This window comes from Schistocerca americana, chromosome 2, assembly GCF_021461395.2.
Source record: "Schistocerca americana isolate TAMUIC-IGC-003095 chromosome 2, iqSchAmer2.1, whole genome shotgun sequence".
NCBI classification, from domain to species: domain Eukaryota; kingdom Metazoa; phylum Arthropoda; class Insecta; order Orthoptera; family Acrididae; genus Schistocerca; species Schistocerca americana.
In genome coordinates this window covers 184,911,931-184,938,289 of record NC_060120.1, presented here as the reverse complement: position 1 = coordinate 184,938,289, position 26,359 = coordinate 184,911,931, and the positions used below count along the sequence as shown (strand labels likewise).

The following is a 26,359-nucleotide window of genomic DNA, read 5'->3' as shown; positions in this document are numbered from 1 at the left end:
TCTACGATCATAGCACGAAAACTGCGAATATTTCTTGGACAGAGTTAGGGATGTAAAACAAGAGAACTAGCCTTTCCACTTATACGGCAGCTTCAAAGACATTTAAATCAATACAACTTGCCACGTTCGCGCTTTTTTACGAAGTAACACTACTTCCCCAGCGATACAACTTCACGTGATTGGGCGTTCGATATTGCAAAAGCGATAGGCGCTAAAGAATTTACAGCTTCTCAAAGTTGGATTAGTCGCTTCAAAAGTACACATAAAATTTTTTCAAGAAAAATAACAAAATTTGTATCGAGCAACAGGTCGGAAGAGGAAGTCATTCAAGTTGAATTCATAAAAGACTTTATTACGAATGCAAAGCGCAAGATCGTTAGTTTTAGTAAATCATATTTTAATAACGCAGATCAGTCCGGTTTTCAAAAAGAAATGCGTGCTAAAAGAAGACTTATTGAAAGGGAAAAACATACACAGGCGACTGCGCAGTCCTAGACTGCACTCACACATTCATTCATACATTATAATGCCCATAATTAGTCTACATGGTTCATTCCTGCTTAAACTGTATGTAGAATCAGTCGGATGTTTTCCACCACGTGTCAAAAGAACAATGTCCCACGCAGACAATCTTGAGGAAGACGCATCGAAACCGGGGAAAAATGGGAAATGAAAGCGTTACAGTTTTCATGCATCATGTTTTACATCTGCGGCAAGAAATCTCTTCCCCTTCTAGATTCGTGGTCAGGTCATAGAAGTTCTGATTCATTAAAAGCTGTATTTCAAGCTCACCCTGATAAAGAAGTAGAGATACTTCAGATTCCACATGGCACGACGAACGTAATTCAACTGTTAGAGAATTGTTTCGTCAATGGAAAGCATTTTACAAAAAACTAACAGAGGAAGAACTAACAGAGGAAGAACTAACAGAGAAAATCATGTAAGTACGGTGATTGAATGTCAACAAACCACAAAACTGGTTGTACCTACTGTTAATCCCACATAAAATTATTCTCATTACGTTGTGTTACGTTTTTTAGATGCTTGAAAATGGGTTAATGCCGAAACTGCAATTGTAAAATAAAGTTCTGACAGCAGCTGAAAGATAGAAGACATCACTTAAAACGTTTGTAGAAGCTATGGACCCATACTGGAAGAAAGTAGTGATGAAAACTGATTCATGAACACACACGTGAACCCTGAACAGTATAGTAGGTACATAATGGAAAGAAGACTACTGTACGCAAACCGGAATATTTCTTGTTGGCTGTCCTCTGTTTTTGACTGATGCTAACTTAATCGACTCTTTTGAAACGTTGCGAAATGATGTTGCGATGTGCGAGTCAATTGAGGAAAAAATTTTGTAACAAGTGTGGTTAAACATGAACGTCTCTATAATCCACTTCCGCGAGTCCTTGCTACGTCCGCGTCTTAGTTATAACATAGCTGCTGTTTTGTACGAGGCGAGTACATCCGTGGGTTGCCAATACTGATGGAGAAACAAGTAAACCTTCCCCTCCCCCCTCCCCTCTCGCGGCCACCCATACCCGGGGCAAGGTAGCCCGTGGCTCCTCTCCCCCCTTTCCCCTTTCCCGCCTTTACCATAACTCTCAAGGAACGGGAAAAATACAGGGTGTTTCAAAAAGGTACGGCCAAACTTTCAGGAAACATTCCTCACACACAAATAAAGCAAAGATGTTATGTGGACATGTGACCAGAAACGCTTAATTTCCATGTTAGAGCTGATTTTAGTTTCGTCCACCTACGCTCAATGGAGCACGTTATCATGATTCCATACGGGAAACTCTACCTGTGCTGCTAGAACATGTGCCTTTACAAGTACGACACAACATGTGGTTCATGCGCGATGGAGCTCCTGCACATTTCAGTCGAAGTGTTCGTACGCTTCTCAACAACAGATTCGGTGAACGATGGATCCGGACCAATTCCATGGCCTTCACGCTCTCCTGACCTCAACCCTCTTGACTTTCATTTATGGGGGCATTTGAAAGCTCTTGTCTACGCAACCCCCGTACCAAATGTAGAGACTCTTCGTGCTCGTATTGTGGACGGCTGTGATACAATACGCCATTCTCCAGGGCTGCATCAGCGCATCAGGGATTCCATGCGACGGAGGATGGATGCATGTTTCCTCGCTAACGGAGGTCATTTTGAATATTTCCTGTAACAAAGAGTTTGAAGTCACGCTGGTACGTTCTGTTGCTGTGTGTTTCCATTCCATGATTAATGTGATTTGAAGAGAAGTAATAAAATGAGCTCTAACAGGGAAAGTAAGCGTTTCCGGACACATGTCCACATAACATATTTCCTTTCTTTGTGTGTGAAGAATGTTTCCTGAAAGTCTGCTCGTACCTTTTTGTAACACCCTGTATAGTGTAGGCAATTGTTTATCTTTCAAGAAAATGATTTAAGTCGGTATCGGGCAGTCTGTCAACAGGGTCGGAACTGGAACTTTTTATGGCTACTTAGCAGTCGCCATTCGTCTTCCGAAACATTAAAAATACTTCATACCATCATGTTAAGCACACACCACCCGACAACTATCATATCGACGCACTTGATCAGGGAATTTGATTGACAGTACTTCACAGGATTAAATCGTTAGGGAATTCAATATTCCGAGATCTACAGTGTCAAGAGTGTGCGGAGAATACCAAATTTTAGGCATTATCTCTCACCACAGACAACCCAGTGGCCGAAGGCAGGCGACGTTTGCTTAGCGGTGTCAGTGCTAACAAACAAGCAACACTGCGTGAAAGAACCACAGAAATCAATGTGGGACGTACGAAGAACGTATCCGTTAGGACAGTGAGACGAAATTTGGCGTTAATGGGCTGTGGCAGCAGACGACCGACGCGAGAACCTTTGCTATCAACACGACATCGCCTGCAGCTCCTCTCAAGGGCTCGTAACCATAGCTGTTGGAGTCTACACATTGTGGCCTGGTCAGATGTGTCCCGATTTCAGTTGGTAAGAGCTGATGGTAGGGTGGTGCAGGCTCCCCACGAAGCCATGGATGCAAGTTGTCAACAAGGCACTGTGCAAGCTGGTGGTCGCTCCATAATGGTGTGGACTGTGTTTACATGGAATGGACAGGGTCCTCTGATGGAAATGGTTATGTTCGGCAGCTTGGAGACCATTTAGAGCCGCCGGCTGCTGTGGCCGAGCGGTTCCAGGCGCTTCAGTCCGGAACCGCGCTGCTGCTACGCTCGCAGGTTCGAATCCTGCCTCGGGCTTGGATGTGTGAGATGTTCTTAGGTTAGTTAGGTTTAAGTAGTTCTAGGTGTAGGGGACTGATGACCTCAGATGTTAAGTCCCATAGTGCTTAGAGCCATTTGAACCATTTTGAACCATTTTCAGCCATTCACGGACTTCATGGTCCGAAACAACGACGGAATTTTTATGGATGACAATGCGCCATGTCACGTGACACAAGTGTTCTCGATTGGTCTGAAAACATTCTGGACGTTCTGCACCGGCAACACATTCGCAGTTACGGACTTCTATAAAGCGGGGACTTCCAACAACTTGTCGAGTCCATGTCACGCCGAGCTGCTGCACTACATGCACGAAAGTAGATCCGACACGTTATTTACGAGGTATTCCATCACTTTTGTCACGTCAGTGTGTAACAGTGACGGCTGCGCAACACACGGGAGAAACATACGGGAGAAACATACGGAAGTAAGGGAGCAGGAGGATTAAAAAGAAATTGATACAATAAGGCAGATTACGGGAGAATGCGGGAGAGTTGCTCGTCCTAGCTCTAAGTGCGCAGGACGGCTGGCGACTCTCTACTGAGGCGGCATTATGGAGAAGTGACTGCAAAAAATTATTACCTGAAAACAAAAACTATGAGAAAATTTAGACTATTACAGAAAATTTAGAATTTAAACTGAGCTGCTTTTTCGTGAAACTCGATCCAAGAAGGTGAAGATGGCCAAAAATAACCGTAAAATTTTAAAACCCGGTTTTTCTGAAAAACTTAAAAAATTTTATTTCCGATCGAAAAACGTTAAAGGAGAAATTGTAGGACTTAAAAAAGATCTATCGTTTGCTATTTTAAAAGTATCGGTTGCTTTCTGACGTCTCGAGGTGTATTGAAAAAACTGTTAAAAATCGGGTTCTCTGTAACTCGTTAACATTCACGTTCACATATTTGCTAGGTACTGTACTCATAGCCCGCCGTAAGTTAAAAAAGGAATTTTTTTAAAAATTAAGAAATGTTATTGTTCGAGATATATATATATTTTTAAAGGCGCTCCCGACAATTGGCCAGATTTTCTCAGCGGATGCTCCTACAGTAACGTTTTTAGCCTTATTTTCCTCGTAAAGAGTTGTGCTGTGATTCTATTACATAATTTTTACTACTTTATTAACTGTAAGGATCAAAAGATTACTTCAAAACCCTTGGACTTTCGTTGCGTGTGTTCTTTTTAGCTATCTGAATTTATACGTATCTTATACACAGTTGTATTGTTAAAAAACTTGTGTAAATAAAAAAAAATCTTTCAACTTATTCTGATATGTAGCATTTACTTAATTTTACACCAAAAATAATTAGGTAGAACAGTAATGAAGTAAGGGTTAAAGAAATCAGGAACAAATATAACGTATTTATCATTAATTAAACAAAACATTTAAGGTGTTTCATTAAAGATTCTGTTGTAATAATGCAGAATTATTACAATGACGATAAATATAAACAAATCGTAAATTAAATAATACATCCGGGGCTATTTTGTTTCTAAGGCGAAAATAACCGTAACATTAGTATTTATTCCGTCAAGCTACCCCAGACTAAGAACAAATGGAGTCTTGTACGCGGTCCAGAAGACGAGATATCGAAAATCACTCGAGCGCGCGCATGCTCCCCCGACTTCCTCGCCCGCTCCAGCTGACACATTCCGCGCTTTCACACTTCACTTTATTACTCTATTACCACTACTAAAAATGAATGAAGCATGCCTAGTATTTTTTTCTTGAAAATATAAGTGTTCAATATTTATTTCCATCAAGCATATCATTGTAAAATATTGCGACCACTAGATTTTTAAAAATGTACCTTGGTTCCACAAGGTAATAGATCTTTTTTAAATTCTTAAAAATGTCAGTTTCTTTCCTTAAAAATTACTTTCATAAAATAAAAACTGAGAAAGTTAAAAAGACACGCTCAATGAAAGTTCAAGTTGTGCGAAGTCAATTTTTTATCCTTACAATTAATAAAATCGTAAAAATTATTTAATAGCATGGTAACAACTATTTTCGAAGAAAATAAGCCTAAAACCGTTACTGTACGGGCATGCACTGAGAAGTTCTAGCCAGTTTACCGAGAGCGCCTTTCTTCCAAAAATCAATGTATTTAGAACAACAACTTTTTTAATTTTTCTAAACGCGCTATAGCGATCTATCTCAGTAAATAGCAAGTATGGGAACGTGATGGTTAACGAGTTTTGGAGAACCAGATTATTAAGGGTTTTCTCAATATATCTCGAAGCATAAGAAAGCAATCGATACTTACAAAAAAGCGACCGATAGATCTTTTTCAACCCTACAACTTTCTCCTTTAACTTTTCTCGATCGGAGGTATAATTTTTTAATTATTTCAGAAAACCGTGTTCCGCAACTTTGCGGATTTTGTGGCCATGTTCGCCAGCTAGAAACGAGTTTGATGAAAAAGAAACACTATTTAATATTTAATTTCCTATACCTCATAGGTTTTGTTTTCAGTTAATAATTTTTGCAAACTTAACATTAGGCTGTCACAGAATGCTTGGACAACCGGTGCCATGTTATTCTGCGCGAGCCTTACACGGCCTATTGGCTGTGTAACGGCAGGCGGCAGACGCTAACGACAACCCGGCTAGGGAAAGTCAGCATACATCTTCTTTCGTATTTCGAGAACCTCCCAAGGTAGTAAACTTCCGTAAAAGTTTCTCAGTCTAGCCATGAGTCCATAGAAAGTTCCTTCCCACTTACGAGTGCAAAAGTTAACTCCTTTCTGAATCGGCTTAGTGAATCGACACTGGAAATTCCCCCTACCTATTCTGTGCAGTTTTCTCGGTCATGTAGTTCCTTGACGCAATTATTGTAGCGCTACTGGATTCGTTTGCGTTTGGACATGCAAACTGCCTACCTGTACGACTGCAAGTGGACATTGTGGGTAGCTAATACACAAGGTGGGGCAAATAAAAGTGGGCCGGAGAACAGAGTTCCATTGTACAAAGAAACACAGCAGAGGACAGGAAATACAGTATTAACCTGACTAGAGCAGATATTGAAAGTGACCACTACTCGTCTCTTGGCACATTTGGGCCCTGGTGAGCAAGTTGCTGAACGCAGATCGAAGTTGGACTACTGGAATTGCTGCAGTCTCATCCGAAATGCCCAGCTGCAGTTCTTTTAAGACTGTGAGGGCTGTTACGATACACCTTAGACTTGAGGGATACACATACACAAACTAACTGCACACTGACAGATCAGGTAACCTGGGTGGCCAGCTATGGCAGCGACCAAACTGACTTCTGCTAACAAAACTGTCAGGAGTGAAGATTGTGTAAATGTACTTCAATGTTACTCCATCCTGTTGGAAGTAACTGTAGGTTTTTTTCCTCCTCCGTTAATGCTGCCACAAAAGATATCCACTCGTCCGTGCCACTTTTCTTTGCCTTACACTGTACATTATTATAAAGTTCGAGATGTCATGACGATGCATTTATTGACTAACATCAGAAAACAGTTAATTACACCGTTAGGCCATACAGGGCGGCACACGAAATGTGTCACTAATTATTTCGTACATAGTGCATCAGTAGCAAGAGATATCCCGTTGATCATCTTGGCAGCAGAGCTTGGAGAAACAAAAGAGTAAGGAAATGACGTTTAATTCACGATACCGTCGCTAGGAGACTAGTGTTTACAACATGGCCGACAATGGACAACTAAGAACGCAGCACCGATCGGCAGTTGCCTTACTTTTTCACGTAACGAAAGGACCTGCTGCGACGCAGAGACGGTTGGTGATAAACATCTTAGTAAATTAGCTTACTACGCCTATTTTCACTCATTGCTTTCATATGGCATCATATTTCGGGGTAATTCATCACTGAGGAATAAGTATTTACTGCACAAAAGCGTGTAATCAGAATAATAGCTGGAGTCCACCCAAGATCATCCTGCAGACATTTATTTAAGGATCTAGGGATATTCACAGTAGCTTCTCAGTGTATATACTCTCTTATGAAATTTGTTATTAACAACCAAACCCAATTCAAAAGTAATAGCAGTGTGCATAACTACAATACTAGGAGAAAGGACGATCTTGACTATTCAAGATTAAATCTAACTTTGGCACAGAAAGGGGTGAATTATACTGGCACTAAAGTCTTTGGTCACTTACCAAATAGTATCAAAAGTCTGACAGATAACCAACAAGTATTTAAGAAGAAATTAAAAGAATTTCTGAATGACAACTCCTTCTACTCCATAGAGGAATTTTTAGATATAAATTAAGAAAAAAAAAACAAAAAAAAACAAAAACAAAAATATAAAAAAAATAAAAATAAAAAATAAAGAAAAACAAAAAACACAAAAAAATAAAGTTGTTATATTAACTTAAGTATGTTGTTAAATTAACCTAATTATGTCATGTATTGGAAAATTCGACTCGTTCCACATCATTACGAAATATCGTATTCATGTTCCAATTCCCACACATATTTAGCAATTGCGAAGCATTTCCGGGTTCGCTAGTATTTAATAAACTGTCTTAGCTTCGCGCCTAAATGTTGGTGGGGCCCCAACAATCAGTATCTCAAGAGTAGGGTTCTGTCTCCCGCTTCTCACACCATTGGCATATTTCGGTGCCGCCAGTGTCCCTGCCTGCGTTCCCAGTGCGGAATCGTCTTCCTGCTCGCAGCTATAGCACTCTACGAGGGACGTTTGAAAAGTCCGTGCAAAGTCCGAGAGATGGCACCACCGGCACGTATCGAGGTTATGTTGAGGTAGTAGCACCTTTGGAAAGAACGCACTCCAATTTTCAGCCATATTTGTCTAATTATTTGTGTTTGGCATTCTTGTGAATCAAGGAAGTCGAGTGACTGTCAAAAAATGGACGAAAAAGAATTTCGTGTGGTGATTAAACATTACTTTATGAAAGGAATAACTCCTCAGGAGACTAAATAGAAGCTTGATAAACATTACGGTGGCTCTGAGCCTTCGATTAGAACAGTTTGTAAGTGGTTTCAAAATTTTCAGAGTGGCTATATGGGCACAAGTAACGCTGAACGTTCTGGGCGCCCTGTGTTGGTTACCACTCCAGAAATCATTTATAAAATCCATGATATGGTGATGGATGACAGAAGAGTTGAGGTGCGTGAGCTTGCTAGTGCTGTGGGCATCTCGAATGAACGGGTACATAATATTTTGCATAAACAATTGGACATGAGAAAGCTATCCGCAAGATAGGTTCCGCGACTGCTCACGCTTGACCAAAAACGGAATCATGAGATGCGTTGCGAGGATGGTTTGCAGCTGTTCAGGAAGAATCCGCAGGATTTTAAGCGTCGTTTCCTCACTGTCGATGAAACATGGATAGGGTTACCAAGGGAGAATCTGCACCAAAAAAGGCGAAGACCATTCCTTCGGCCGGAAAGGTTATGGCGACTGTGTTTTGGGATCCCCAAGGGATAATCCTCATCGACTATCTGGAAAAGGGTAAAACTATTACAGGTGCATATTATTCATCGTTACTGGACCGTTTGAAAACCGAGCTGCAAGAGAAACGCCGGCGACTGGACAGCAAAAAAGTCCTTTTCCATTACGACATTGCACCAGCACACACCTCAGCAGTTGTGGTCGCAAAATTAACGGAAATAGGATTCCAATTCGTTTCACGTCCCCCCTATTCTCCAGACTTGGCTCCCTTGGACTACTATTTGTTCCCCAATTTGAAGAAATAGCTGGCGGGACAAAGATTTTATCCAAACGAGGTGGTGATTGCAGCAACTAATAGCTATTGACTTGGACAATTCCTATTATTCGGAAGGGATGAACAAATTAGAACAGCGTTGGACGAAGTGTATAAGTCTAAAAGGAGACTATGTCGAAGAATAAAAAAGATTTACCATAAACACGTAAGTAGTTTTTATTTTTGCACGGACTTTACAAACGCCCCTCGTACGTTGCTACCCAGGAAAGCTGGTTATGCTTATTAACTGCAGTGTCACAAAACACATTAATGTTACCAACTAAAATGTGGTCCAACACGAGAGGAACGTCACAGAATTTATAACGGGACTCGACTCAGATGCAGCAGAACAGCTGTGCGATCTCGTGCCTAAAGCATACCGCAGGCGACCTGTACCTTCACCGAGAGTATGCACCATCCACCGCTCTCTAACTCTGACGCAACGATTCGAGGTGTCTGCACTTACCTTGCCGAAGAAGCGGTCCTCGGTGGGGAAAAAGTGCGAGGGCCAGACGGTGTCCAGGTACCAGTGGAAGCTGCGGCACTGCAGCCGGTTCCTCAGCTCCAGCCGGCGGCGGACTGTCTGCCGGTCGCGAACTGCGGCCGCCTCTGCAAATACCAGCAAGTAGCGTGACAACACTGATGGCTCTTAGTCAAAGCAGCCTACGTGCTGCAGCAATCAGTTATCTGTGTATGCGACCGAGGAGCTCAACGCGGGTCATTTGTACACGGCGCCGTAGTTTGGTGGACTCTTACTGACAAGGGAAGCTCCCCACCGCACACCCCTCTGATTTAGTGGTAAGATGGCCCAGTGGATAACCCGTCAAAAACTGAACACATATCAAGCTTGAAAACAGAAAGAAAGTCTACTGAACTGTGACAACAGAAACAAAACCAGTGAACGGTCCAAGATGTTCAACATCGAGCGAACTGCAAGTATCACGGGCTCGGGTTGTGTGGTCTCGATGTTAGACTGCAAAGCGGGAGATTCGTGTTCAAATCTCCCTCGCGTAACATTTTTTCACAAAATTGTGAACTTTCCGTCCGGTCATTGAGCCCGCTCGGTTAGCCGATCGGTCTAACGCATGGCTTAATGGAGCGGGAATCCGCCGGGTGGACTTGTGTCGAGGTCCGGTGAGCCGGCCAGTCTGTGGATGGTTTTTAGGCGGTTTTCCATCCGCCTCGGCGATTGCTGCGCAAACAAGTTATCCACGTACGCGTACGCCACCATTACTCTAGCACGCAAACATAGGGGTTACACTCGTCTGGTGTGAGAAGTTCCCTGGAGGTCCACCGGGGGCCGAACCGCACATTAGCCCTGGGTTTGGTGTGGGGCGGCGGAGGGGTGAAGTGGACTGCGGTAGTCCGCAAGCCACCCAACGGTGTGTGGCGGAGGGCACCTTACGTGCCACTGTCATCACCTCCCTTTCCTGTTCCAGTCGCATATGGTTCGTGGGAAGAACGACTGCCGGAAAGCCTCCGCGCGCGCTCGAATCTCTCTAATTTTACATTCGTGATCTCCACGGGAGGTATAAGTAGGGGGAAGCAATATATTCGATACCTCATCCAGAAACGCACCCTCTCGAAACCTGGACACCAAGCCTAACCGCGATGCAGAGCGCCTCTCTTGCAGAGTCTGCCACTTGAGTTTGCTAAACATCTCCGTAACGCTATCACGCTTACCAAATAACCCTGTGACGAAACGCGCCGCTCTTCTTTGGATCGTCTCTATCACCTCCGTCAACCCGACCTGGTACAGATGCCACACTGATGAGCAATACTCAAGTATAGGTCGAACGATTGTTTTGTAAGCCACCTACTTTGTTGATAGACTACATTTTCTAAGGACTCTCCCAATGAATCTCAACCTGGTATCCGCGTTACCAACAATTAATTTTATATGATCATTCCACTTCAAATCATTTCGCACGCATACTCCCAGATATTTTACAGAAGTAACTGGCACCAGTTTTTGTTCCGCTATCATATAATCATACAATAAAGGATCCTTCTTTCTATGTATTCGCAATACATTACATTACATTTGTCTATGTTAAGGGTCAGTTGCCACTCGCTGCACCAAGTGCCTATCCGCTGCAGATCTTCCTGCATTTCGCTGCAACTTCTCTCTATACTACAGCATCAACCGCGAAAAGCCGCATGGAACTTCCGACAGTATCTACTAGGTCATTTATATATATTGTGCTGCGGCTGAGGCGGAGACGGAGCCTCTCCGTCGTTTCTAGGTCCCCGGTTAACATACACCATACATACACCGGTCCGGTCATTGAAGTGTCTGTTCTTCTTCTGCAGTCTTGGCAACTGTCATATTCTACACTGGTTATACGAGTCCTGTGTTAAGAATATGTTACCGTCCCAAGGAAATGTGATGAATAGTCAGAGCAGGCGAGATGCCGCGTACACTTCACACAGAAATGAAAACATCAAACGGGTGTGAACCATGTTACAACAAAGGAATTCAAGAGACAAAGCTTCCAAAACGGAAAGCAAGCGTCGTGACATGTGGTACTTCTGTAGAGAAATAGGAGGTACGTACTTCTGGAGTCCCTTCAGTACATCTCACTGTTGCAAAAAAATGGTTCAAATGGCTCTGAGCACTATGCGACTTAACCTCTGAGGTCATCAGCCGCCTAGAACTTGGAACTAATTACACCTAACTATCCTAAGGACATCACACACATCCATGCCCGAGGCAGGATTCGAACCTGCGACCGCAGTGGTCGTGTGGTTCCTGACTGTAGCGCCTAGAACCGCTCAGCCACTTCGGCCGGCCCCTCTTTTAACACAGGACATCATAAATCCTTTTACCGAGCTCCTTTTTGTTGCTAAGGCTTCATACTCACCATCTCCCTCTGACTGCCACTGCCTATATTTTGTCTCTGTCCCAATGTCCCCTTTTTCTCGCGTTGATTTACAGCAGGCGTGTCCAGCCTTTTAGCTTCCGTGAGCCACTTTGGAAGAGAACAAGTCTTTTTGGATCTCGCGTAATATACATAATATTAGCAAAAAATATTGGGGGGGGGGGGCGGGGGCGAGGAGGGGGAACGGACGCGGTCGAACGTAGGAAGCATATTGTTATCTCGCATCGGTTGATAGTAGTTTCAAGACTATGACTTCCGACATCTACCGCCTAGAGACAGGGACCAGGTTGTTGCTGTCAGACAGTATGGCACAACAACATTACGAGGAACTTTCTATACTGTGGGAGGGGTGCGAGGGGAATGAGTATGGCGACTGCTGCAGGGCGACGAAGAGCAAGGGAAGCAGCTTCCGCCATCATGTGCAGCATTAACACATCTTCATTTATCCGATTATCTGCCGTGGTAGAAATTGTACACGAAAGTAAAATTCGTGAAGGGCCATTATACAGACGTTCAAGTTCGAATGTTGTTCTTATTTGAAGCAGTGGATACGATATCGAATAAAATCTGTTGTAACAGAGTTACGGCACTGTCAGATACACTGAGGAGGCAAAGAAACTGGTACACCTGTCTTACAGGGTGTTTCAAAAATGACCGGTATATTTGAAACGGCAATAAAAACTAAACGAGCAGCGATAGAAATACACCGTTTGTTGCAATATGCTTGGGACAACAGTACATTTTCAGGCAGACAAACTTTCGAAATTACAGTAGTTACAATTTTCAACAACAGATGGCGCTGCGGTCTGGGAATCTCTATAGTACGATATTTTCCACATATCCACCATGCGTAGCAATAATATGGCGTAGTCTCTGAATGAAATTACCCGAAACCTTTGACAACGTGTCTGGCGGAATGGCTTCACATGCAGATGAGATGTACTGCTTCAGCTGTTCAATTGTTTCTGGATTCTGGCGGTACACCTGGTCTTTCAAGTGTCCCCACAGAAAGAAGTCACAGGGGTTCATGTCTGGCGAATAGGGAGGCCAATCCACGCCGCCTCCTGTATGTTTCGGATAGCCCAAAGCAATCACACGATCATCGAAATATTCATTCAGGAAATTAAAGACGTCGGCCGTGCGATGTGGCCGGGCACCATCTTGCATAAACCACGAGGTGTTCGCAGTGTCGTCTAAGGCAGTTTGTACCGCCACAAATTCACGAAGAATGTCCAGATAGCGTGATGCAGTAATCGTTTCGGATCTGAAAAATGGGCCAATGATTCCTTTGGAAGAAATGGCGGCCCAGACCAGTACTTTTTGAGGATGCAGGGACGATGGGACTGCAACATGGGGCTTTTCGGTTCCCCATATGCGCCAGTTCTGTTTATTGACGAAGCCGTCCAGGTAAAAATAAGCTTCGTCAGTAAACCAAATGCTGCCCACATGCATATCGCCGTCATCAATCCTGTGCACTATATCGTTAGCGAATGTCTCTCGTGCAGCAATGGTAGCGGCGCTGAGGGGTTGCCGCGTTTGAATTTTGTATGGATAGAGGTGTAAACTCTGGCGCATGAGACGATACGTGGACGTTGGCGTCATTTGGACCGCAGCTGCAACACGGCGAACGGAAACCCGAGGCTGCTGTTGGATCACCTGCTGCACTAGCTGCGCGTTGCCCTCTGTGGTTGCCGTACGCGGTCGCCCTACCTTTCCAGCACGTTCATCCGTCACGTTCCCAGTCCGTTGAAATTTTTCAAACAGATCCTTTATTGTATCGCTTTTCGGTCCTTTGGTTACATTAAACCTCCGTTGAAAACTTCGTCTTGTTGCAACAACACTGTGTTCTAGGTGGTGGAATTCCAACACCAGAAAAATCCTCTGTTCTAAGGAATAAACCATGTTGTCTACAGCACACTTGCACGTTGTGAACAGCAAACGCTTACAGCAGAAAGACGACGCACAGAATGGCGCACCCACAGACTGCGTTGTCTTCTATATCTTTCACATCACTTGCAGCGCCATCTGTTGTTGAAAATTGTAACTACTGTAATTTCGAAAGTTTGTCCGCGTGAAAATGTACTGTTGTCCCAAGCATATTGCAACAAACGGTGTATTTCTATCGCTGCTCGTTTAGTTTTTATTGCCGTTTCAAATATACCGGTCATTTTTGAAACACCCTGTATATAGTGCAGCGCCTTCGCGAGCACGCAGAAGTGCCACAACACGACGTGACATGGACTCTATTAATGTTTGACGTAGTACTGGAAGGTACTGACACGATGAATCCTGCAGGGCTGTCCATAAATCCGTAAGAGTACGACGGGGTGGAGATCTCTTCTGAATAGCTCGATGCAAGGCATCCCAGATATGCTCAATAATGTTTGTGTCTGGGGAGTTTGGTGGCCAGCTGAAGTGTTTAAACTCAGAAGAGTGTTTCTGGAGCAACTATGTAGCAATTCTTGACGTGTGGGGTGTCACATTGTCCTGCTGGAATTGCCCAAGTCCGTCGGAATGCACAATGGACATGAATGGATGCAGGTGACCAGATAGGATGCTTACGCACGTGCCACCTGCCAGAGTCGTGTCTAAACTTATCACGGGTCCCATATCACTCCAACTGCACACGCCCCACACTATTACAGAGCATCCACGAACTTTAACAGTACGCTGCTGACAATTAGGATCCATGGATTCATGAGGTTGTCTCCGTACCTGTACGCGTCCCGTTCTTGCAGGATTTTTTCCGGACGTAGCGATGTCGGAGATTTAATGTTTTACCGAATTCCTGATACTCAAGGTACACTCGTGAAATGGTCGTACGGGAAAATCCCCACTCCACCACTACGTCGGAGATCATGTGTCCCATCGCTCGTGCGCCAGTATAACACCTCGTTCAAACTCACTTGAATCTTGATAACCTGCCATTGCAGCAGCAGTAACCGATCTAACAACTGCGCCAGACAGTTGTTGTCTTGCCGAGCGGTCTAGGGCGCTGCAGTCATGGACTGTGCGGTTTGTACCGGCGGTGGTTCGAGTCCTCCCTCGGGCGTGTGTGTGTGTGTGTGTGTGTTTGTCCTTAGGATAATTTAGGTTAAGTAGTGTGTAAGCTTAGGGACTGATGACCTTAGCAGTTAAGTCCCATAAGATTTCACACACATTTGCACTTGTTGTCTTATATAGGCGTTGCCGACCGCAGTGCCGCATTCTGCCTGTTTACATATCTCTGTATTTAAAAACGCGTGCCTATGCCAGTTTCTTTGGTGCATCAGTGCAGCTAACGTTGGTAATATTATTACAATCCGCATGAAAATTTGTAACTTCAACCGACTTGTAGTGGTCATAACTACTGTGAGAAAGATTCTTTATAACAACTGTACAGAAATAATTCAGAATTTTTTTGTATTTCCATAAATTAATTTCATCGTATGTGTCTAAATCTCTAGTGTCGCAGTTGCAACTAAAGTGGCTGTAAGGTAACAGACCAGTGCGTCTGACAGATTGGCCGGGTACAAGAACGAAACTCTTGGGGTTCGAGTACAGCACGGGCAGCAATATTAAGAACAGGGATGGACTGATGAGGGAATAGCTGTGTGTGGCGGGAGTTTCAAATTGGAAATATTCAATTTATCAAACTTTACATAAACGGATTTTTTTTTTTTTTTACCGATCGTGTATTAGACGCTCACTTCTTGGGCCAAACTGATACTTGCTTTGAGTCGCGTGTCGGCTCCAGGTTGGAGACCTTCGACTGACAGTAAATACCACTTCCACTGTCTCGTATCTCACTTCCACTGTCTTCTTTTGTCTTTCTTTCCCACTGCCACTGTCTCTGCCAAACCTCGACAATTCAAAAAGTAATGACTGAAGCTGAAGAAATGAATTAAAATTTTTGCACCTGGCGGGACTTCAACCCAGGTCTCCTGTCTTATTAGGCAGGAATGCTAACCATTACACCACCACAATACTACAGCTAACACAGCTGCACAGATTACTCTAGTCCAATGCCCTCCCTAACACACACATCAATTCACATCTTCAGCTTATTTTTCCGCCTATACTAACATGTTTAAAATTTCGGTCCAAAATGCGCCCTCCGATATTTCAACATGTTAAATTTGGCCAATATGGGAGGATCCAGAGCCATCAAGTCTATGAATAGGCTCACCCATATCTCTTTCATTTCCACCGTCTCCTGTCTGTTTCGGTCCCAAGGCTTCTATCTCCATCCACCTTTTCTCTTTTACTACCACTGTCTCTCACTGATCACCAATATCTTCTCTCTCTTTGACTCCCACTGATGTCTTCATCCATCTCTCTTTGTCTTTAACTGCCACTTTCTCCCTCCTATACTTACTGTCTTCTCTCTCACACTCGCACTGTCTCCTATCGTCCACCATCACTGGCTCTCTGCTACCCTCTTGCAGCACAAGAAAGCGCGACGGATGACAGATATACCAACCTTCAGTGTACTGATTTTACGTGCAATACTGGACACAGTACTCGCGTCATACATGATACTGTACGTCCTGTATTTCCAAATGCGTTGAGTCTGGAGTCATATTTGTGTTGTAGGCACTCACCAGCATTGTACTTGAAGTAGAACTCCTTCCAGTCGTCCATCCAGACGAGAGCGACCCTGGCCAGGTTGGAGTACAGCACGGTGGAGACCCCGCCAGGGAAGGAGTAGGGGGACGACCTGCGGAAGACGTGCCCCACGTGGGAGCACGGCACCATCTCCACGCGCCCACCGCACATCCACACCTGCCGACCAAACAGCGGTGTTCCACCAATTTGTACTTGTGCTATAATAATAATAATAATAATAATAATAATAATAATAATAGTAATAATAATGGCGTGTGACGAGGGCCTCCCGTCGGGTAGACCGTTCGCCGGGTGCAAGTCTTTGGATTTGACGCCACTTCGGCGACTTGCGCGTCGATGAGGATGAAATGATGACGATTAGGACAACACAACACCCAGTCCCTGAGCGGAGAAAATCTCCGACGGAGCCGGGAATCGAACCCGGGCCCTTAGGATTGACAGTCTGTCGCGCTGACCACTTTTTTTTATCGTAGGTTATTACGTATCATGTTTCACAAATTCAACATACATAAAATGTCATAAATCTATGCAAATATATAAATATAAATGATATTTACATACAAGTTAAATGAAAGGGAAAAAATTTGATTCTAAGCGGAATTGAACCCGCGAACTTGGGTTACAGAGTCCAGTGCGCAATCATGTAGCCTTTTTTTTTTTGGCCAGCTATCCGAGCCACTTTTTTTTTAACAAAAATGAAACAAAGGAAAAAGGATTTTGGAAGGTTTGTTTTTCTGCTTTTTTTATTTTTATTTACACAAACGGATAAAAGGAAGGCCGTTCCTCTTCGGCTACATAAACAGAGTAATAGGAAGTCGTCCCGTTACGACAAAGGATGCGCCATACTATAGCCCGCTGCGAATTTTTCGATGACTGTCGTCTCGTTGCTGTGTTGTTTCCGTTGTTTGTTCAATCTCAAAAAAAAAAAAAAAAAAGGAACTGGGACGAGGTGCTATGGTTATCTTCTCATGTCATCGATAATCCAGCTGCGAGGCGGATTATGGAATGCGCTCCAAAGAAAATTAGAAAAATATTGCCTATATTTAGGGTTCTTGAGAATCGCACAATGTCGTTCATTGAGGTAATACCAAAAATCGGGTACTGTCTTTTCGCCACTACCGAATAGGTAGTGAACGGCGTGGCCGCTGATCCACGTCACAGAGTTCGTTTTTGCTCTTGGAAAATAAATCTTATCGGGGAAAAGAAGTGATCGGGTAGTTATCCTGTCGGGAGTTGTGCGTGTGAGAAAAGCCAATATCTGACGCACCAAATACCAAACGTCCTTTGCCGACCCGCACTCGAAACGATGTTCATCCGTGTCAGTCACTTGGCATGTGGCACACAAGGGTGAATCGGCGAGGTGGATGTGATGTAGGCGGGACTGGCACAACTGCTTCCCATTAACAGTTACGTACCATGCAGATTGCACGTCAGTACAAGGGTGCTGGCATTCACTGCCTGCCACACATCGCACCACTTTGTAGTGGGGTGTTTGCTTTCAATCACATTCGGCGTCCTGTTCATTTGCATGGCAGCATATATCGCCCTCGTCATCATCAAGCGTGTAGGTAGTAGTGCGGTGCGGATGTGGCTTAATTCAAGGAAGAACTGGCTAATGTAGAAGAAAGGTGCTGGGATGTCCGATATCATCACAGGGGGTGCGAGTGCGATTGGTCGTAAGGCTTCCAGTAAGAGACTTGTGACCACTCAGCTACCGGGGGCGGACTACTTGTGCTGTCAGAGGCACCCAATGTGACTGACACCCAGACCTCCAGATGTCAGACGCTCAGATCGGTACCAAACATGCCTAGTAATAATAAACGGTAATTTTTGTGCAGTTACAGTTATTCATTATTATAACCTTAAGGGGACCACACCGTGGTTCAGGAAGAAAAAATTCAATTTTCGGTTTACATCATATTTCGATAGATTAAGATTTATTTAAGTACTCTGAAAAGGATTTTGTTGAAATTTTTTTTCTAGCATTTAAAGAACATTTTCCTGCCACGTGTGTTTATGTGCCACGCCCAATTTTCTGTCACCCACTGTCGACCCACCCACTGTCAACTCAAAGCCATATCGAGATGCCATTATTAGCAAAATAGAATGTATAGGCCATGTTCAAAAACGTTTGGGAACAAGGCTGAGAAAACTAACTGTTGATATGAGAGGAAAAAAATTAGAAGATGGAAAATTGTTGACCGGACAGGGTCGGTTAACTAAAACAGAAATAGAAAACTTGCAGGTATACTATGGGCAGGCAACTGGGAGAAATAAAGAAAATCTGGAGGCGATGAAGAGAGATGTTTGGGCCATATTCTTCCATAAGTACTCCGCTGGTGATAAGCCATGTCATGGATTGTCCATCAGGAGAAAAAATGTGTGTGTGAAATCTTATGGGACTTAACTGCTAAGGTCATCAGTCCCTAAGCTTACATACTACTTAACCTAAATTATCCTAAGGACAAACACACACACCCATGCCCGAGGGAGGACTCTAACCTCCGCCGGTACCAGCCGCACAGTCCATGACTGCAGCTCCCTTGACCGCTCGGTTAATCCCGCGCGGCATCAGGAGAAAATTCGTGGTGCAAATACAATAGGGCTCAGGTAACTGGAGAATCTTATTCTCACCAGCATTCTCTTCCTGCTGCTGTTATTACAGCAGTTAAACGTATTTTCAGAGACTTGGCTCATCCTCACCTTCTAAGGAAATGTCTGCACTGGCAGATACAGAACCCAAATGAATGTTTCAACAGCATAATTTGGAACCGCCTTCCTAAAACTGTATATGTAGGCATGCATACAATGAAACTAGGAGTTCATGATGCTGTTGTTACATTCAGTTGTGGCAATATTGGAAAGTGTTGGGTACTGAAAAAGCTGAGACTTAATCCTGGTGAAAATATGATCACTGGGCTGCAACAGTGCGATAAAATGAGGATAGCCGATGCAGACAGATCTCCATCTAATATGGCCAAGAAAGCAAGACAAACATCCAGGAAGGTGAAAAAGAAGCTGGAAGACCTGCTAGAGACCAAAGAAGGGCCATCATATGTAGCAGGACAGTTTTAATTAACTGTAAGTAACAAATTTCAAAAGTTTTTTCTTAAAAGTCAATTTCTCGCAAATTAAAATTTTCAGTACATATGCCCCATTATGTCAGAAACTATCATAGATAAAAGAATGAAATTTTCAGAGACTCTGAATAACATAAAAAGCCACCTCCGGTGCGACATTCATTAATATTCCGCCATTAGGAAATTCACAAAAAAATATTTTCTGTAGAAAAAACTTAATATTTTTTGTTAATAAATTTAAAAAAAATATTTCTTAAAAACTGTAAAATGGATAAAGTAGATTTTAGTACACTTGACTATTAGCATCAAGTAACATACAGTAACAATATTAAGGTTCTGCATCAAATAGTTTTTTCAGAAATGGGTCAAATACTTGCCTAAATTAACGTGGGTTAGATAGGCAGGTTGTGGTCCTCTTAAAGACGCGTCTAATATTATATGTTCCTTAATAAAAGACAGAATCTCTGTGACTTATTATTCCTCAAAGTTTGTCGGTATCGTCCTGCAACAACGTGTATATGCCTCCGTATGAGCTATAATTTCTCTTATCTTGTCTTTGCCTGTCGAGGGAACCTGTTAGTAATAAATCCAGCAGTATGTCTCTGAACTGCTTCGATGTTTTTTACCTCTGCATTTATACTCCGCAAGTCATCTTGCAGTGTATGGCGGAGTTTACTTTGTGTACCACTCTCACATTCCCACTTTCCCGCGTATGGTTCACACGAAGAACAATTGCCGGTAAGCCTCGATGTGGGTTCGAATCTCTTTAATTTATCTTCATGGTCTCCTCGCGTGGTCTACTTAGGAGGAAGCAATGTATTGGTTGTCTGTTCTAGGAATGTACGCTGCCGGAACCTTGATAGCATCCCACCCAGTGATGCAGAACGCCTCTCTTGCAGCGTGTGTCACTGGAGTTCATTGATCATCTGTGACGCTTACGCGCTTAGTAAATGAACCTGTAACGAAACGCGCTGCTCTTCTTTCGATCTTCTCTGTCTCCTCTATCAATTTTATCTGGTGCGGATCCGAGACTAATGAGTAATATTCAAATATTGGTCGAATAAGGGTTTTGTAAGCTACGCCGGCCGGTTTGGCCGAGCGGTTCTAGGCGCTACAGTCTCGAACCGCGCGACCGCTACGGTCGCAGGTTCGAATCCTGCCTCGGGCATGGATGTGTGTGATGTCCTTAGGTTAGTTAGCTTTAAGTAGTTCTAAGTTCTAGTGGACTGATGACCTCAGATGTTAAGTCCCATAGCGCTCAGAGGCATTTGAACCATTTTTGTAAGCTACACTACTGGCCATTAAAATTCCGACACCACGAAGATGACGTGCTACAGACGCGAAATTTAACCGACAGGAAGAAGATGCTGTGATATGCAAATTATTAGCTTTTCAGAGCATTCACACAAGGTTGGCGCCGGTAGCGACACCTACAACGTGCTAAAACGAGGAAAGTTTCCAATCGATTTCTCATACACAAACAGCAGTTGACTGGCGTTGCCTGGTGAAAAGTTGTTGTGATGCCTCGTGTAAGGAGGAGAAATGCCTACCATTACGTTTCCGACTTTGATAAAGGTCGGATTGTAGCCTATCGCGATTGCGGTTTATCGTATCGCGACATTTGCTGCTCGCGTTGGTCGAGATCCAATGACTGTTAGCAGAATATGGAATCGGTGGGTTCAGAAAGGTAATACGGAACGCCGTGCTGGATCCCAACGGCCTCGTATCACTAGCAGTCGAGATGACAGGCATCTTATCCGCATGGTTGTAACGGATCGTGCAGCCACGTCTCGATCCCTGAGTCAACAGATGGGGACGATTGCAAGACGACAAACATCTGCACGAACAATTCGACGACGTTTGCAGGAGCACGGACTATCAGCTCGGAGACCACGGCTGCGGTTGCCCTTGACGCTGCATCACAGACAGGAGTGCCTGCGATGGTGTACTCAACGACGAACCTAGGTGCACGAATGGCAAAACGTCATATTTTCGGATGAATACAGGTTCTGTTTACAGCATCATGATGGCGACATCGCGGTGAACGCACATTGGAAGCGTGTATTCGTTATCGCCATACTGGCGTATCACCCGGTGTGATGGTATGGGGTGCCATTGGTTACACGTCTCGGTCACCTCTTGTTCGCATTGACGGCACTTTGAACAGTGGACGTTACATTTCAGATGTGTTACGACCCGTGGCTCCACCCTTCATTCGATCCCTGCGTAACCCTACATTTTAACAGGATAATGCACGACCGCATGTTGCAGGTTCTGTACGGGCCTTTCTGGATACAGAAAATGTTCGACTGCTGCCCTGGCCAGCACATTCTCCAGATCTCTCACCAATTGAAAACATCTGGTCAATGGTGGCCGAGTAACTGACTCGTCACAATAGCCAGTCACTACTCTTGATGAACTGTGGTACCGAGTTGAAGCTGCACGGGCAGCTGTACCTACACACGCCATCCAAGCTCTGTTTGACTCAATCCCCAGGCGTATCAAGGCCACAGGTGGTTGTTCTGGGTACTGATTTCTCAGGATCTGTTGTTGTTGTGGTCTTCAGTCCTCAGACTGGTTTGATGCAGCTCTCCATGCTACTCTATCCTGTGCAAGCTTTTTCATTTCCCAGTACCTACTGCAACCTACATCCTTCTGAATCTGCTTAGTGTATTCATCTCTTGGTCTCCCTCTACGATTTTTACCCTCCACGCTGCCCTCCAATACTAAATTGGTGATCCCTTGATGCCTCAGAACATGTCCTACCAACCGATCCCTTCTTCTGGTCAAGTTGTGCCACAAACTTCTCTTCTCCCCAATCCTATTCAATACTTCCTCATTAGTTATGTGATCTACCCATCTAATCTTCAGCATCCTTCTGTAGCACCACATTTCGAAAGCTTCTATTCTCTTCTTGTCCAAACTATTTATCGTCCATGTTTCACTTCCATACATGGCTACACTCCATACGAATACTTTCAGAAATGACTTCCTGACACTTAAATCAATACTGGATGTTAACAAATTTCTCTTCTTCAGAAACGCTTTCCTTGCCATTGCCAGCCTACATTTTATATCCTCTCTACTTCGACCATCATCAGTTATTTTGCTCCCCAAATAGCAAAACTCCTTTACTACTTTAAGTGCCTCATTTCCTAATCTAATTCCCTCAGCATCACCCGACTTAATTAGACTACATTCCATTATCCTTGTTTTGCTTTTGTTGATGTTCATCTTATATCCTCCTTTCAAGACACTGTCCATTCCATTCAACTGCTCTTCCAAGTCCTTTGCTGTCTCTGACAGAATTACAATGTCATCGGCGAACCTCAAAGTTTTTATTTCTTCTCCATGAATTTTAATACCTACTCCGAATTTTTCTTTTGTTTCCTTTACTGCTTGCTCAATATACAGATTGAACAACATCGGGGAGAGGCTACAACCCTGTCTTACTCCCTTCCCAACCACTGCTTCCCTTTCATGTCCCTCGACTCTTATAACTGCCATCTGGTTTCTGTACAAATTGTAAATAGCCTTTCGCTCTCTGTATCTATGTACCAAAATTGCGTGAAAATGTAATCACATGTCAGTTCTAGTATAATATATTTATCCAATGAATACCCGTTTATCATCTGCATTTCTTCTTGGTGTAGCAATTTTTATGGCCAGTAGTGTACTTCCTTCACTGGCGGACTACATTTCGTGGGGATTGTACCAATGAATCTCATCCCGGCCTTAGCCTTTCCTGTGATTACTTTTATGAGGTCGTTACATTTTAAATTGCTCCGTAAGCATACTCCTAGATATTTTATGGAAGTAACTGCTTCCAGTGATTGTTCTGCTATCCTGTAATCATACAATAACGGGTTTTTCTGTGTATGTGTATGCAGTACGTACACCTGTTTACGCTGAGCGTCAATTGCCATCGCTGCATGCAACGTCGATTATCTGCTAGCCTTCCCGCATTTCGCTACAATTTTCTAGCGCTGCGACTTCTCCGTATGCAGTATTATACGCGGAAAGCCTCATGGAACTTCCGATGTTGCCTACCATGAAGTGAAAAGTAATGGACCGTAACACTGCCCTGGGGTGCACCCGAAGTCACATTTCACCGTTGAGGGTGGCATACTGTGTTCTGCTGGCTAGAAACTGTTCAGTCCAGTCACAGAATTGCCTGATATTCCGCACGGTTGTATTTTCTTCAGTAGGTGGCAGTCCGGAACCGTATAGAGTGCCATACGGAAGTTAAGCCACAGGCCATTTACTTGATCGCCCCCCCCCCCCCCCCCTCCCCTGCTGGTCTCGTGGATTAATAGTGCGAGCTGGGTTTCACACGATTTCTGTTTTCTTCTTTTAATCATACTTTTTGGGTATCCAAAGCACTCGTGAAATACTGAAAAACAGCTCGCACTATGTTCTATAGGCGGTCTCCTCTACAGACGAGCTACACGTTCCTAAAATTCGCCGGCCAGTGTGGCCGAGCGGCTCTAGGCGCTTCAGTATGGAACCGCGCTGATGCTACGGTCGCAGGTTCGAATCCTGCCTCGGGCATGGATGTGTATGATGTCCTTAGGTTAGCTAGGTTTAAGTAGTTCTAAGTTCTAGGGGACTGATGACATCAGATGTTAAGTCCCATAGTGCTCAGAGCCATTTGAACCATTTTTCCTAAAATTCTTCCAATAAATTGAGCTCCACTGGTCGCCTTTCCTGACTACCGTCCTCATACTCCCATTCCATTTCATATCGCTTACACCCATCGTTACACCTAGACATTTAAAAGAAGTGATGTCTAGCTGCACAACACTAATACTGTATTCGTTATTACAGCATTATTTTTCCTACTCCTCTGCATTACCTTATATTTTTCCACATTTACAGCAAGCCGCCATTCATTACACCAATTAGAAATTCTGTCAACTCATCCTGTGTCGTCCTATAATCACTGGACGACACAGTTTTCCGTACACTACGGCGTCAACAGCAAACAGTCGTAGATTGCTGCTCACACTTTCCGTCAGGTAGTCTATTGTATGTAAGTGTAAGAAACAACAGCGGTCCTATCGTACTTTTCTACAGCGCTACTGAAGATAATTTTCTCTCCGACAAACACTCGACGTCGAGTAAAAACTACTAGTTTCCACTACTTACAAAGTATTCGAGTTGTTCATGTATCTGAAAACTTGCTGCGTATGTCTGCGGAGGGGTACTGTTTGACGATTTCCGGAAATCTAGGAATATGGTTCAAGAGTGCGATCGATGATATGATTCGCTCGTGATGACACTGCTATCTTCATGGAAGTTGGTGTAGAATTACAGGATACATTGGATGGAATGAACAGTCTAATGAGTACAGAATACGGATTGAGAGTAATTCGAGGGGAAACTGAAGCAGTAAGGAAGAGAAAAAACGAGATTAGCGATAAACTTAACATCGAAACTGGGAATCACGATGTAGGCGATGGTAAGAAACTCTACCATCTTGGAGGCAAAATGACAGACTGCGGACGACTTAAAGAGGAATTAAAGATCAGATTATCAAACGCAAAGAGAGCATCTACGACCAAAAGTCTACTAGTGAAAGTCTACTTGCTCGCGTATCATGTCGTTTCTGGAAACCCAGAATCTACTCTGTAGGAATCAACATGGATTCCGGAAACAGCGATCGTGTGAGACCCAACTCGCTTTATTTGTTCATGAGACCCAGAAAATATTAGATACAGGCTCCCAGGTAGATGCCATTTTCCTTGACTTCCGGAAGGCGTTCGATACAGTTCCGCAATGTCGCCCGATAAACAAAGTAAGAGCCTACGGAATATCAGACCAGCTGTGTGGCCGGATTGAAGAGTTTTTAGCAAACAGAACACAGCATGTTGTTCCCAATGGAGAGACGTCTACAGACGTTGAAGTAACCTCTGGCGTGCCACAGAGGAGTGTTATGGGACCATTGCTTTTCACAATATATATAAATGACCTAGTAGATAGTGTCGGAAGTTTCATGCGGCTTTTCGCGGATGATACTGTAGTATACAGAGAAGTTGCAGCATTAGAAAATTATAGCGAAATGCAGGAAGATCTGCAGCGGATAGGCACTTGGTGCAGGGAGTGGCAACTGACCCTTAACATAGACAAATGTAACGTATTGCGAATACATAGAAAGAAGAATCCTTTATTGTATGATTATATGATAGCGGAACAAACACTGGTAGCAGTTACTTCTGTAAAATATCTGGGGGTATGCGTGCGGAACGATTTGAAGTGGAATGATCATATATAATTAATTGTTGGTAAGGCGGGTACCAGGTTGCGATTCATTGCGAGAGTCCTTAGAAAATATAGTCCATTAACAAAGTAGGTGGCTTACAAAACAATCGTTCGACCTATACTTGAGTATTGCTCATCAGTGTGGGATCCGTACCAGGTCGGGTTGACGGAGGAGATAGAGAAGATCCAAAGAAGAGCGGCGCGTTTCGTCACAGGGTTATTTGGTAAGCGTGATAGCGTTACGAAGATGTTTAACAAACTCAAGTGGCAGACTCTGCAAGACAGGCGCTCTGCATCGCGGTGTAGCTTGCTGCCCAGGTTTCGAGAGGGTGCGTTCCTGGATGAGGTATCGAATATATTGCTTCCCCCTACTTATACCTCCCGAGTAGATCACGAATTTAAAATTTGAGAGATTCGAGCGCACACGGAGACTTTCCGGCAGTCGTTCTTCCCACGAACCATACGCGACTGGAACAGAAAAGGGAGGTAATGACAGTGGCACGTAAAGTGCCCTCCGCCACACACCTTTGGGTGGCTTG

General features: G+C 43.9%; 1 protein-coding gene across 1 annotated transcript in view; it reads right to left on the bottom strand.

The window, feature by feature from the left end:
- The window catches only part of LOC124595059 (polypeptide N-acetylgalactosaminyltransferase 1-like), a 323,552-nt gene that overhangs the window by 39,364 nt on the left and 257,829 nt on the right, over positions 1–26,359 (bottom strand). Inside the window, exons 9-10 of the mRNA XM_047133626.1 lie at positions 16,455–16,635; positions 9,456–9,598 (exon numbers count right to left, since the gene is read on the bottom strand). Coding sequence (XP_046989582.1) covers positions 9,456–9,598; positions 16,455–16,635 — 324 coding nt within the window. The remainder of the gene's footprint in view (positions 1–9,455; positions 9,599–16,454; positions 16,636–26,359) is intronic.